Source organism: Pelodiscus sinensis, chromosome 1 (genome assembly GCF_052426305.1).
Source record: "Pelodiscus sinensis isolate ZL-2025 chromosome 1, ASM5242630v1, whole genome shotgun sequence".
Lineage (NCBI taxonomy): Eukaryota > Metazoa > Chordata > Testudines > Trionychidae > Pelodiscus > Pelodiscus sinensis.
Window position 1 is genome coordinate 207,182,846 of NC_143052.1, and position 12,446 is coordinate 207,195,291.

General features: G+C 41.0%; 1 protein-coding gene across 4 annotated transcripts in view; it reads right to left on the reverse strand.

Moving 5' to 3' along the window:
- IL1RAPL1 (interleukin 1 receptor accessory protein like 1) overlaps positions 1-12,446 on the reverse strand; it is a 1,174,742-nt gene that overhangs the window by 447,884 nt on the left and 714,412 nt on the right. For 3 of the 4 annotated variants that reach the window (XM_075913279.2, XM_089774689.1, XM_075913281.2), the window contains one exon: positions 4,026-4,130. The exons of the other annotated variant lie outside the window; for it this stretch is intronic. In XM_075913279.2, coding sequence (XP_075769394.1) covers positions 4,026-4,130 — 105 coding nt within the window. The remainder of the gene's footprint in view (positions 1-4,025; positions 4,131-12,446) is intronic. 4 annotated transcript variants of the gene reach the window in all.

Genomic DNA, 12,446 nt, shown 5'->3' on the forward strand with positions numbered 1-12,446 from the left:
ATAGAAATGTTTCATAAACTCTAGACAGCTTATTTTGTTAGCAACCAATGCAGCCATAATTCAGACTCAAGGGACTTGCTTAGGAAAAACGTCAGTGGGTAACCTGTAGAATGTAAGCCTCTCAACTGTTTGTTATTTTATAATGGCCTTGCAAATTTTTCCTTATTCCTTTGTCCCCCTAACACAACAATAGAACTTAATTTGTCAGCTTTGGTCCTCATTTTATCTTCTGAAGATGACCCAAGTCAGAATCTAGTGTAGAGAATTGCAGAATGTACTTAGATTATGTTCTATTCCAGGGGGGAGGGGGGTGACCTCCAGCACTCAGGCCACACAGAGTTTGTCAGGGTTAGGCACTGGTGGGTAGGCAAATGCTTTGTTTACTTGAATGTCTGCAGACACAGAGCCCCACAGATCCCAGTGGCTATAGTATGCGATTCCCAGCCAATGGCAGCTGCGGGAAGCAGCGCAGGCCAGGCCACCACGTCCTGCAACTTCCATTGGCTGGGAATCGCAAACGGTGAGCTGCAGGGTTCTGTGCCGGCAGACACTTGGGTAAACAAAGTGTCTGGTATCCACTGATGGTTAACCCTGACAAGCTGTGGGCGGCCAACATGTCAGATGTTTCCCACCCTCTTTCTAGTATCTCAGGTACAACTTGTGGTTTTTTTCTTTGAATAAATATTCAAGTACTAAAAGTATATGGAATGCAGTAATAAGGACATGTTTATACTGCAAGCTTCTTTCAGAATAAACTTTTCTGAAAGATATCTTCCGGAAAAGATTATTTTGAAATAGAGTGTCCACACTACAGAGAAGCCTCAAAATTAGTCCAAAGCAGGTTCCCCTAATGTGGGCATGCTATCTGAACTTAGAGCCCCAGGAGGTACTGGGGAGGAATAACAGAATGGCCCTGGTGAGGAGCTATTTTGACATGGCAACAGTGGAGCGTCTACACTTACCCTCTTCTGAAAAACTTTTTCAGAAAAGGGCTTATACTTTGTGGAATGAGGTTTACCACCATCAGCAAAAGCTGTTCACTATTTCGACTTTCTGTCGAAATAACGCAACTGCAATGTGGATGCTAGTATTGTTTTTCTGGAATAACAGGAGTTATTCCAGAAAAATGGTGAAGTGTAGATGCAACATAAGAAGGAATAGACAACAGAACAGTCAAACGATTAAGTGGAGGAGGAGGAAGAAAGAGAAAATGCTCACCCAGGGTACGTCTACACTAGCTCGTTAGTTCGAGCATGAGTTACTCCTCCTTCCACGAGGAGTGATGATAGTTCGAATTAGGACCTTTAATTCCAACTACCTACTCCGTGCCATGTGTAGCTATGGGCACAGAGTTCGGACTAAGGGGGATTTAAAAATGGCGGTGCCCGGGAACATGCAAATGAAGCGTGGGATATTTAAATCCCGGGCTTCATTTGCAACTCCGCTTGCCCTCATTACCCTGCCTAGCTCAAACTAATAAGCTAGTGTAGACATACCCCCAGAGATCATGTAAATGATAAGGGAACATGAAAGAGAATACGTGTGTGTGCACTGTGTGAAGTTAGTGATTATGATTTGCGGGGATCTCTTAGAACAAGAGGAGGCATTTGGGCCTACAAGACCATAACCTCATCAAAGAACACAGAAAACTGATGGATCTGGAATAGGGAGGCCAGAAGGACTGAAGGAAACATGGCTTTCTCCTCCACTTTCTGACCCCATTGAAACCTCCCCATGGAAGCTCTGCAAGTTGTGAAATGAACATTCCACAAGGGGTCATCCTTATTCTACCCCACACTGAATGTACATGGTAGATTATGACTCTGTTATTCCCCTACCCCTCTCCCACTCTGCACTTTGGCTACACATTCTTAAAATGTGAGGTGTGATTGATACACAAGTGGCTAAAAATAGCAGCATAGATGGTGACACAGATTTCATCACAGATTGTACAAGCCTGCTTCAGACATACTTTGATTGCGAACCCAAGCTGAAGCCCTCACTACTCCATCTCTCCTGCTATTTTTAAACTGTGCTAGCAAATCGATAAAGCCATTGTTAGTCAGTTCCCAAAGAGAAAAAAGCAAGAACATTAAACCACAGTCCATATAGACTTCTACTACTCGCACCATTTTCAAAAGTCAGCAAGTTTACTGTGCTTAGCAGTATTCTGCATCAACTCCCAACTCTGACTACTGCTGCAAGTATACTTTTTGTTAAATGTGCCATTCAGCTCTTAGTAATATTTCTGTAAACATCATTAATTGAGGTGGCACAGGTAAAAGCAGAAGCAGAATTCCATCCATTGTGTTTGCTTCACTACCACAGAATTATTTCAATGCCTGAAAATTTGGGAAAAGCATTTGCATAATGGGCAGAAAGGCTTTTCTTGTTGATAATGTAGTTTTTATGCTCTAGTCCAAACTGACCTCAGTTGAATTACACAAAAGATGCTCTCTTCCCTTTGCAGGTCATGTAAAAAAAAAAAAAAAAAAAACACACACCACCCTATATGTACCACAATGAAATAAACCTCTGTGAGCACTATATCACAGCAGTGCCCTATTTCCATAACACTGAGCATAAGTCCCACAAGATATTTATTTTAATTAGCAGATTCATATTAATCAAACTAGAAGTACTGAACTGCTTTATTTTCTGTGTCATTTCTCAGAAGCTGTAACTTTAAAGCTGTATCCTCTCCTAACAAAGCAAGTGCACACAGTGCAATCCAAAACTCCCCCTTGTCCTAATCAGTGTCATCTGAAGAGGATGTCAGGTTTATACAATGTAGTCCCACAATGATTGTAATATTTGCTGATTGTAATATTTTCTGATAGGTAAAGAGCATCTGTGCCTTGTTCCAACTTCTGCTCTACAGTGCATGTGTTTAAAGGAGCTACTGATTTTCAATTTCACTGATGCTTTGATACAAAAATTAGCCTTCAGAAAACACACTTTTCCTTTGTAGCACTCAAAAATAATAATTAAGGCTTCCCTCATGAGTAAATCAGTAAGATTTTTCCTAATATTCCACAGTTCTGTCTTGTGCTCTGCCTCATTAAAAGTCTGAGTCAAACTCATTCTTTTTGAAGACTCAAGACTACATTGGTGTGTTCACACATTTTCGTAAAATTTCAATTCCTCAAAAAAATAAATGCTGAAGTATTTTATGAAAAGACGATGCAGTAGAAAGATCTTGAAATGGCAATTATCCAATGGTTCAAGTGAATAAAATACAGTTGAATTGAATCATTTCTTCACAAAACTTTTTAGCAGAAGTTATGGTTTATTAAAAAAAAATTCAAAGCAAATGCTCCAGCTTCTTACACTATAAGCAATTATTGTAATCACTCGTGGTTTCACTGAGAATTCAGATACCTATAATACGGAATCTGGCAGAATTTAAGAATGAGATCAGAGATATCATGTACACAAATATTCTTAATCCTAACCCTCTAAATCAGATGTGGACAAGAATTTTTGATGGGATGGGACACTCCAAGGTTTTGGTAAGTGGTCAAGGGCCACATTTTTCTATGGTAGAGCTGTGGGGTCTGGCATGTAGGTTTGGTTCAGAAGAGAGCTTGGACTAAGAGACTGAGGTGGGGTCTGAAAGGGAGCTTGGATGAAAGACGGGGTTTGATCTGCACCAGCAACTTGGAATTCAGGCTCCAGGAGAAGGTATTGGTGTAGGAGAGGATTCTGTCCTAGGGAAAAGATTGCAGGGCTTGGGAGGGAGTTGTGCCTTAGGCGAAGGGGGTGCAGAGGATTTGGGTGATAATCTGGAGCAGGGGAATAGAGTGCAAGGTTGGGGGGTATAGTTGCAGGACAGGATTCAGGAAGCCACGTAGGAGAGGGGCAGGGTATGGGAGGGAGTTGAGACCTGGAGGAGTGGAGGAAGGGGAGTGCAGAGGGATTGGCTGGTGACTTGGGACAGGAAGGCTGGTGGCCTGGGGCAGGGAGTTGGAAGGAGGGAAAGGGTATGTGGTGCCAGAGGCAGGCTCTGACTAGAAGGCGCTTACCTTGGCAGCTCCTGTCCAGCATCCCTGCAGGAACCTGAGGCAGGTTTCCTGTCTGCCACAGTTCCAGGCTGCTCAAAACAGCTGTCTGCTCCATGTGGCTCCCTGCTGGGGAGGAAAGGCTTTATGAGCTGTCACCTACTCCTAGCAAAATTTCTTAGCTCCTATTGGCCAGAAACCAGACAACGGGAATGGAGAGATTTTGCTGGAGAAGGTGGGGGCAATGTACAAAGCTTCCTCCCTCCCCTTGCCCAGAGCAAGGAGCCACAGGGAACAGCCAGCTGTTTAAAGGGCCATGAGTTGCTCTGTATGGGTATGTCTACACTACCACCCTAGTTCGAACTAGGGTGGTTAATGTAGGCAACCGGAGTTGCAAATGAAGCCCGGGATTTGAATTTCCCGGGCTTCATTTGCATATTGCTGGGCACCGCCATTTTTAAATGTCCGCTAGTTTGGACTCCGTGCCCGCGGCTACACACGGCACGAACTAGGTAGTTCGGATTAGGTTTCCTATTCCAAACTACTGGTACACCTCATTCCACGAGGAGTAACGGTAGAAGTTACATATTGTGCAAACAGGTACTATTTCTGAAAAAGTTTGCTATTAAAAAGTTCTTAATGGAAATCTGCTTTGGGGAATTGCACTTAAATCTGGGACCCTTGCAAAAGCATCACAGCTAAATTTACCTTCACTCTTCCCTAGGAAGTTCATGATTGCTCTCACAACTATTCTGATACCCCCACTTTAAAATGAGTATGTAGCCTATGCTCAGCGATACTAATGACCACTCATTGTTTGATTCATTCAGCATAGTTTTAGATACTCATTTTCCTAGACTGATTTGGTAATTCCTGGGCCAGTTATTCTTTTCCTTTGGAGAGGGGATTATATGAAGCTCTATAAATCAAACTAATAACTGCTCTACATTTCTGGTGTACTGCTAAGACTGGATGTGGAAATATCAGACTTCTGTGAATAAGCTTGTCCTGTGGCAGTCCTTACCACACTGGCAAATTATAAACTACTGGGGGCAGAGGGTGGACAAGAAAGGGAAATAAATAAACCTGATCTAATTAAATTTGCAATCTGATTTTTTTATAATAATGGAAAAACCTTGAAGTTCTTGAGAGAGATTTTGCAGAAGTATCGCAGATAAGAATTATAGCATTTGACTCAATAAATAATATATGATGATACTTTACAATTTTAATGTGCCTTCCATCCAAGAATCTCAAAGTGCCTCCCAATAGCTAATAAGTTTAACCACACAACATTCCCTTTGAGATGATATTTCATCCTCATTTTCCTTACTGGGGAACAGGAAAGTTAAATGAATGTCCCAAGATCTCACCTAAGATGTCATTCTTCTTACATGAACATTCTAAATAAAATATTACAGATGTGCCTGAAAATGCTGCACTGGGCAAGTTTATAAATTTTAAAACATGTAAGTGTCAGAGCTAGGAATAGTGAATTGTTGTCAAAGAACTTCCAGCTAAATTAGGATACCATCACAAACCAATTCCTGAACCTTTGGACACTCTCCCAGTTTTATTAAAGTCCCAGCATAAGCCTGGTTTGTTTTTATGCCAAGGCTCCGAACTCACAAAAGAATTAAATGCAGTGACCCCATTTTTTCTGCAGCATTCAAAAAGATGTTCAGCTTGTTTTCCTAATGTTCCTCACATAACATAAAAACAACTGTGTGCTTTTATTACTCTCAAAAGCCAGCTTTCCGTCTTTTGTGGTAGGGCCCAATCAGAATGAGACACATTTGAGAAGCCTGAATAGTCTGTAGGTACATGCATTTGAAACTGTATCATTCTTTGTCTCTGCCTCTGCAAATGAGTCAGAGAATAAAATAAATAGGCTGTAGTCTCTTCAGCTGCCTCAGTGAGTGGAGCAGCATGTGTGTGAGGCACAGAAGGGTGCCGGAAACCATGATGACATCTTTTCATTTCTTGGCATGGTTATCAACACATCGCTGCTCTTTCTAATCCTCAGAAGGATGACTCATCCATTGTGTCTGGCAGTAAAAATCCAAATCCATATAGATTGTGAACAGCAGTAATAAGAATGGAGAAGGCATACCTAAGTGGACAGAAGCTTCAGAGGGGTAGCCGAGTTGGTCTGTACAGGATAAACTTAACAACCAACAAAGTCTGGTAGCACTTTAAAGACTAACAATGAGCTTTCATGAGCACATCCCACTTCTTCGGGTTCAAGTGATTTTACCTAACTGGGGACGTATGAAATGTCTCTTTCTTGCACTTTGACAAATGTACCAGTGGGTTAGCTTTGCACATTCTAATTTTCATATAAAGTGTGAAAATGAAACTATACACATCTAGGTGAGTTTAACAGAAATCACTGAATTTCATTGGCATTTATTCTACGTTGAGGCCTAGCTCCCAGTCCTTATTTAGGCTGTAGGATGGTGATTTCCTACTCCTTCCAATACATACCTTTCTAGACATAGTGAAGGATTGTACCTTTCTCCCACATACCTGCTGGATTTTCTGGGGACCATTTTGACCCATTCCCATATCTATAGTCTTCTGGTAGGCCAGCATGTAAGGTTACTATGCTATTTACATCCCAGGGTGCCTACTGTTGTCTTCCCAGCCCCCTGTTTCTGTATCAGAAGGGATCTAAAGTCTCCAGCTGGGAAAATGCTGACTTCCTCAGTCTTCACCTTTTTCTCCAGCATAAGACATTCTAAAATGCATCATGTAGTTACTTCCTAGGCACAGTGATTATTAAACATTGGCTTAAAGCCTAGTCACAGGATTGTATAATAAAAATAAGTGAATAAAGAAGCTACTGTGCCAAGAAATACTTAAAATCACAGTGAGTGGGAAGCTTAATCTAGTTTATCCTTCACTTGCCAGACTTAACTACTCCAGCTAATGTACTTCAGTCAGAAATCCCTTTACAAACCTGAGACTAAAAGCATGGTGAGTGCTTGTACATTTTATATTCATTAAAGATTTTGATATATTTTTATTTATGGTATTCCCTGATTCGTTTTCAATATTTGGATGCTAAGAACAACTTAAAATATATGCCTCTTCTCTTTTATCTCTTGCATATTTATTTAGCTAAAAAAATCATATTCCTGACACTGTCCTGATCAGTCAAAAATTATAGTGTAAAGTCAGCAAAGGAGATTCTATTTTTTGGTCCCTTCTGCCATCTCAGATGGCTTTTTTAAAATAAAAAGTTAAAGGTTTTCTGGAAGTTTCTCAATAGAGTGCAGAACAACATTAGTAGCCAGACCAATATTCTTTATTTTTAGGTATCCAGTATGTAAAAATGGCAGAATAAGATCCCCAAAAAACCTTTCCTTCAAGACCTTTTCCATGGAATTCTGTTATTTAAATAACAGAAGGAACAGCTACAGCAGCACGATTAATTCTGTTCATTGGTAGTTGAGACTTTTTTTTTTTTTTTTTAAATCATGTTTGGAACACCAAATCAAGTATTTTCAACATTTCCTTTTGATTTTGAGGATTTTTCATTTAAATGTTTAAAAATAAGAAAACCAGAAATAATGCCAAATCAGAATATCATTATGAATGAAAAAGTTGAAGTATTTTATTTTTGAAATATTAAAACATTTTGGAATGTGGGTGGGCTTTTATCCAAGGAATTTGCCAGAATTGACACAAATTTGCAAAAATGTTTAGGTTAGTCTGAATCTCCATTCCCCCTCCCCTACACAAAAGAAAAAAAGTTTTAGTTGAAAGAGTTTTCCGAGCTCTAGAAATAATCTCAGTTTAATCAATTTAAGATCCCAATGATCTGAAGCTTTCCCAGCTTCTATCATTTAGCTGTCCTTCCTGGACTCTATTCATAGGCATGACATTCACTTCTTCCATAGCTTCTTAGCCCTCCCAGATAGATACCTGTGGGAAACAGGAGCTGTCTACAGATAATCTCTGGCTTTCTAATGGAGTAACTCACCTGAATTTCTCTTCCTTAAAGGAAAGCTGCCTGTACTTACAGGAGACACCACTTGTAATCTGCAGTCACATGACAACTCCTCCCATCTAGGGATATATCTACAATAAAAGACCCCTACCATAGATGTGATTGACTCTGGTCAGCTGACTCCAGCTAACACTGTTCAGGTAACTAGGCCATAAAATTGCTGTGTAGCTATTCATTCTCAGGCTAGAGCCTTTTTATGGTCTCAGGTCCCTATCACTAGCCTGACCCTGAATGTCTATATTGCTGTTGTTAGTTGACCTGGGCTCTAAGACTTGGCACACAACATGAAAGTGCTGAAACAAGGATGTACATGTACTCCCTAATACAAAGCCTAATGTTAAGGAGCGGGCAAAGCCTATTGTACACCTGCTGAAATTATCTTAAAAGGCTTGATTATCATTTACACTGCTAGGACATTTAAATGGAGTTATACTGTATATGAGAATCAGACCCACAGTGTCTAATTTTGTAATAGCTTGACCATGAAAATGAGTTACATTATTATAATTAACTTGGAAATGCTTTCTTTTTTGCCTTATTCTACATGTCTTGTTAGCTGTTCCATTATGGCCTTTGCAGGGCGATATGCTATTGCGTAAATTAGGTCACCTTATCTTAAATTACTCAAGCAACATGAATCTAACAAACAAATAAAACTCATTTCACAAAATGCTAAGATTGCAAAGTTGAGTGTTCAAACAATCCATTGATTCCACTGATTTAAATGCAACTTCTCAAAGAGTGAAGTGGTATTCAGCCTGAGCAAGGAATTTACACTCAGTCTGAATGAGACAGTAGTTTTGTGAAAATAATAATATATGATCATGTGACACAAATACATAACAGGCTGTCTTTGATTAGGGTGACCTCTTTCCTTCTAGGTTCTGGGCCCTCTGCTTTGGGACTTTTATTTAGAACACTGCTCTAATGATCTAGAATTAACCTCCTCTTTGCTTATATTTTCCTGTTTTTAATACGTTTATGTTATATAGCATTGTAATTTTTCCACTAAATACTTCAAAAATATCAAAAAGCATTTCTTCTCAACAGGGACAACAACAGTACATTGGAGCATCTATTCCAAGTATAGAAATACTATGAACCAAATTACTGAAGAAAAATATTCTAGAGAACTACATCATTTTTCAGAATATAACTAATATATCTCCATTTCAAATTACTGACAGAGAAAGGGGCAACACCAACATCCAAACTGAGGATACAGATTGTAGCACACTAATTACATATGCAGAGAGGCCTTTGATGAATTAGGTTTACATAAAAAGTTGGCGATGCCATATTGCAATTTTTAGGAGGGAAATGTTTATAATGCTCTTTCTGAATTATAAGCATTTTTGGTTGGTCATACTTCATGAATGAAATCCTAGCCATTTTGGAATCAAAGGTAAAATTCCATTGATTTCAATAGGGCCAGGTTCATCCTATACATATGCAGATTAGTGGTAGAGATGTCTCTCTCTCATTTGTTATTATGAAACCGAATGCATGAAAAAGTTATGTGATTATTACAAATTTATCTACTTCTACTTTTAAGAGCTATAGGAAGTTAAATCACCTTCTGGCTGCACCATAATAATTTCCACAGTAGCCCAATTGTGATGTCTCGTGACTATAATGAAACAGCAATTGCAACAGTTGAATTCTTAAACCAAGATCATATTCTCATGCAAATGTACTTAGATATAAAGAACATGATGACAGGAATATGGAAAGTTGAGTACATGCTATTTTGTATATGTACATAAACATGATATATGTGCACTTGTTTCTAAATAAAATATTTTGTCTGGCTTTTTAATTGATAACTGTGGATGGGTATGGGGTGGGGACCCACAGATATAAAGGAGTCTGATTCAGGTTTAAGAATGAAAACAGAACTCAAAAGTATTTTCAGATATATTATAATGTAAAAGGAACCCTCTGTTTTAATGTGTGAGATATTTTATACAGAACACTATTATCTCGAGAATGATTCAGCATGACAGCAATCAGACAGAGATATGCAATCCAATCTATTCCTATAGGAGGAAAATAGTTTTAAAACCAAAGTAATCTTCACATGATAATAAATGCTCTCAGAAAAACAGAGCATGAAATACATTTTCCTGTTTGGATATGTGTTCTTTTTCTTCTGTAAATATTGCTGAATGAATAATAATCAGTGCTCTGCTACACTTTAAAGTTGAACAATGGGAAAAAGAGAAGTTTGTTTTGTTTTGTTTGTTTGCTGATCCTTTTTACAATTGATGTTTGATCTCAGTAGTGACAAAATGAAGAGGAAGAGGAACATAAAGATTACTTCCTGGTTCCTTCACCTTCTCCCTGCAAAAAGTTAGATAAGCTAAGTTTTTCTAAGCTAAACTATTTGGTGGCGACTTATTTCCTCAAAGGCTTACTTAAGACTAAGAAAATTTAAAAAACAACAATGGTCCTGTAGCACTTAAGAGACTAACAAAAATATATAAATAGTATCATGAGCTTTCGTAGGCATAACTCACTTCTTCATATGACAAATATGGAACAAGGGGCACAGAGTTTTGTTAGTCTCTAAGGGTACGTCTACACTACAGCATTAATTCGAGTTAACTCAATTCGAATTAAGCCAATTCAAATTAATGCATTTTGCATTTTGAGTGGACCCTGAACCGAAGTCAAGGATGGCCAGAACCAGTGCCGGCAAGGCATCAGGTTAGGACTTAGTGTGTGGGGCTGCTGCCTGAGGCTAAATGAGTTCCGTGCTTAAAAGGACCCTACTCCCATCCCGGACAGACAGTTCTCAGGGATCCCCACTTGCTTATCTACCTCAATGAGGGAGAGCAAAGCAGTCCTATCTTGCAGTGCCCTGAGTTCCCGCACTCGGGACACCACAGCACTCGGCCACATGGAGCCAGAGCTACCCATGGGCATGACAGTGCATCTCATGGGGTCGTTGCCATCAGCCCGGCTGCACTTGCTGCAGGCTGCCATCCGGGGGATCCATCGGTGGGCTGTCAGGATCCAGGAGACCCTGCGGGAGAGCATCCACCCTGAGAAGCCCTCAGAGGCATCCCAGTCCTCCCCACTGGGGACTTGTGCCTCATTCCTACATCACGTCCTTCCACTTACCCCTCCCTAGCTCCCCTTCCTGATGTCAAACAAAAGACACATATGTTCAAAAATAGAAACGGGGTTTATTGGACAAAACTGTGGGGGGGAGATGAACCTCTGGGGAGACTGGGAAAAGGAAGTGAGAGAAGGGAAGAGAGAGGGTGGAAGAGGGGAGGGGGAAACCTGGGAGGAGGGAGCTGGAAGGGGGAAACCAGGGGAAGAAGGAGGAAGGGAAGTATAAAACTATGGTACGCCATATCTTCAGTATTGTGTACAGATGTGGTCTCCTCACCTCAAAAAAGAGCTTCCACCCTGAGGAGCACTAAGAGCCTCCCTGGTCTGCCCCACTGGGGGCTTGTGCCTCATTCCTCCCTCACAGCCTTACCCCTCCCTAGCCCCCCCTCCTGATGTCAAATAAAATACATGTATTTTCATGAACACAAAGTCTCTTTCTTTAACAAAACTTGGAGCGGGGGAAGGAATGAAACTCTGGTGAGACTGGGGAAAGGAGGCAGGAGAGGGGAGAAGAGAGGGTGGGAGAGGGGAGGGGGAAACCTGGGAGGAGGGAGCTAGAAGGGGGAAGCAAGGGGAAGAAGGTGGAGGGGAAGCTCAGGGTTGGGGTGGGGTCTCACCGGAGCAACTTGATTTTCATGCAAACCTGTTCCTGGGTTCACATGTGGCCTTTGGTGGCAAGGCTGGCAGCTATCCTGCCATGGATGGCCGCATTCCTCCATCTAGTGCGGAGATCATGGACATTGGGGGCATCCCCCCCAAACCTGAGTAAGGTCCACCCTGATCTCCATCCTGGAACAGGAAGGCATCCACATTATCCAGGCCCTGGCAGGCTCCTGGGAGCTGGCAGGTTGCTCCTGGGAAGCGGTGGAGGGCTGGCTGCCAGTGGCTTGCTGGTTCATGTTTTGGGGCCACTGGGTCAGGGTCCCTGGTGGCCACTGCTGGCTCTGGGCTGGCAGGCTTGGAGCTGGCACAGGCACTGTGGCCAGGGTCTACCCCTTTAATGGCTCCGGGGCTGGGGGAGAGGAGAGTAAGTTTCCTGGTTGTGCCCAGAGTGGCCACCAGGGCTCCCTGGGATGGGCTGGAGGCCCCCTACTTCAAATTAAATGTCTACACAGCACTTAATTCAAAATAGCTAATTCAAATATGGTATTACTCCTCATAGAATGAGATTTACCAAATTCGAATTAAGCACTCCGCTATTTCGAATTAATTTAGAAATATCGGTTTGCATGTATTGATGCTATTAAAGTTAATTTGAAATAATGGCTGTTATTTTGAATTAACTTTTCAGTGTAGACATATCCTAA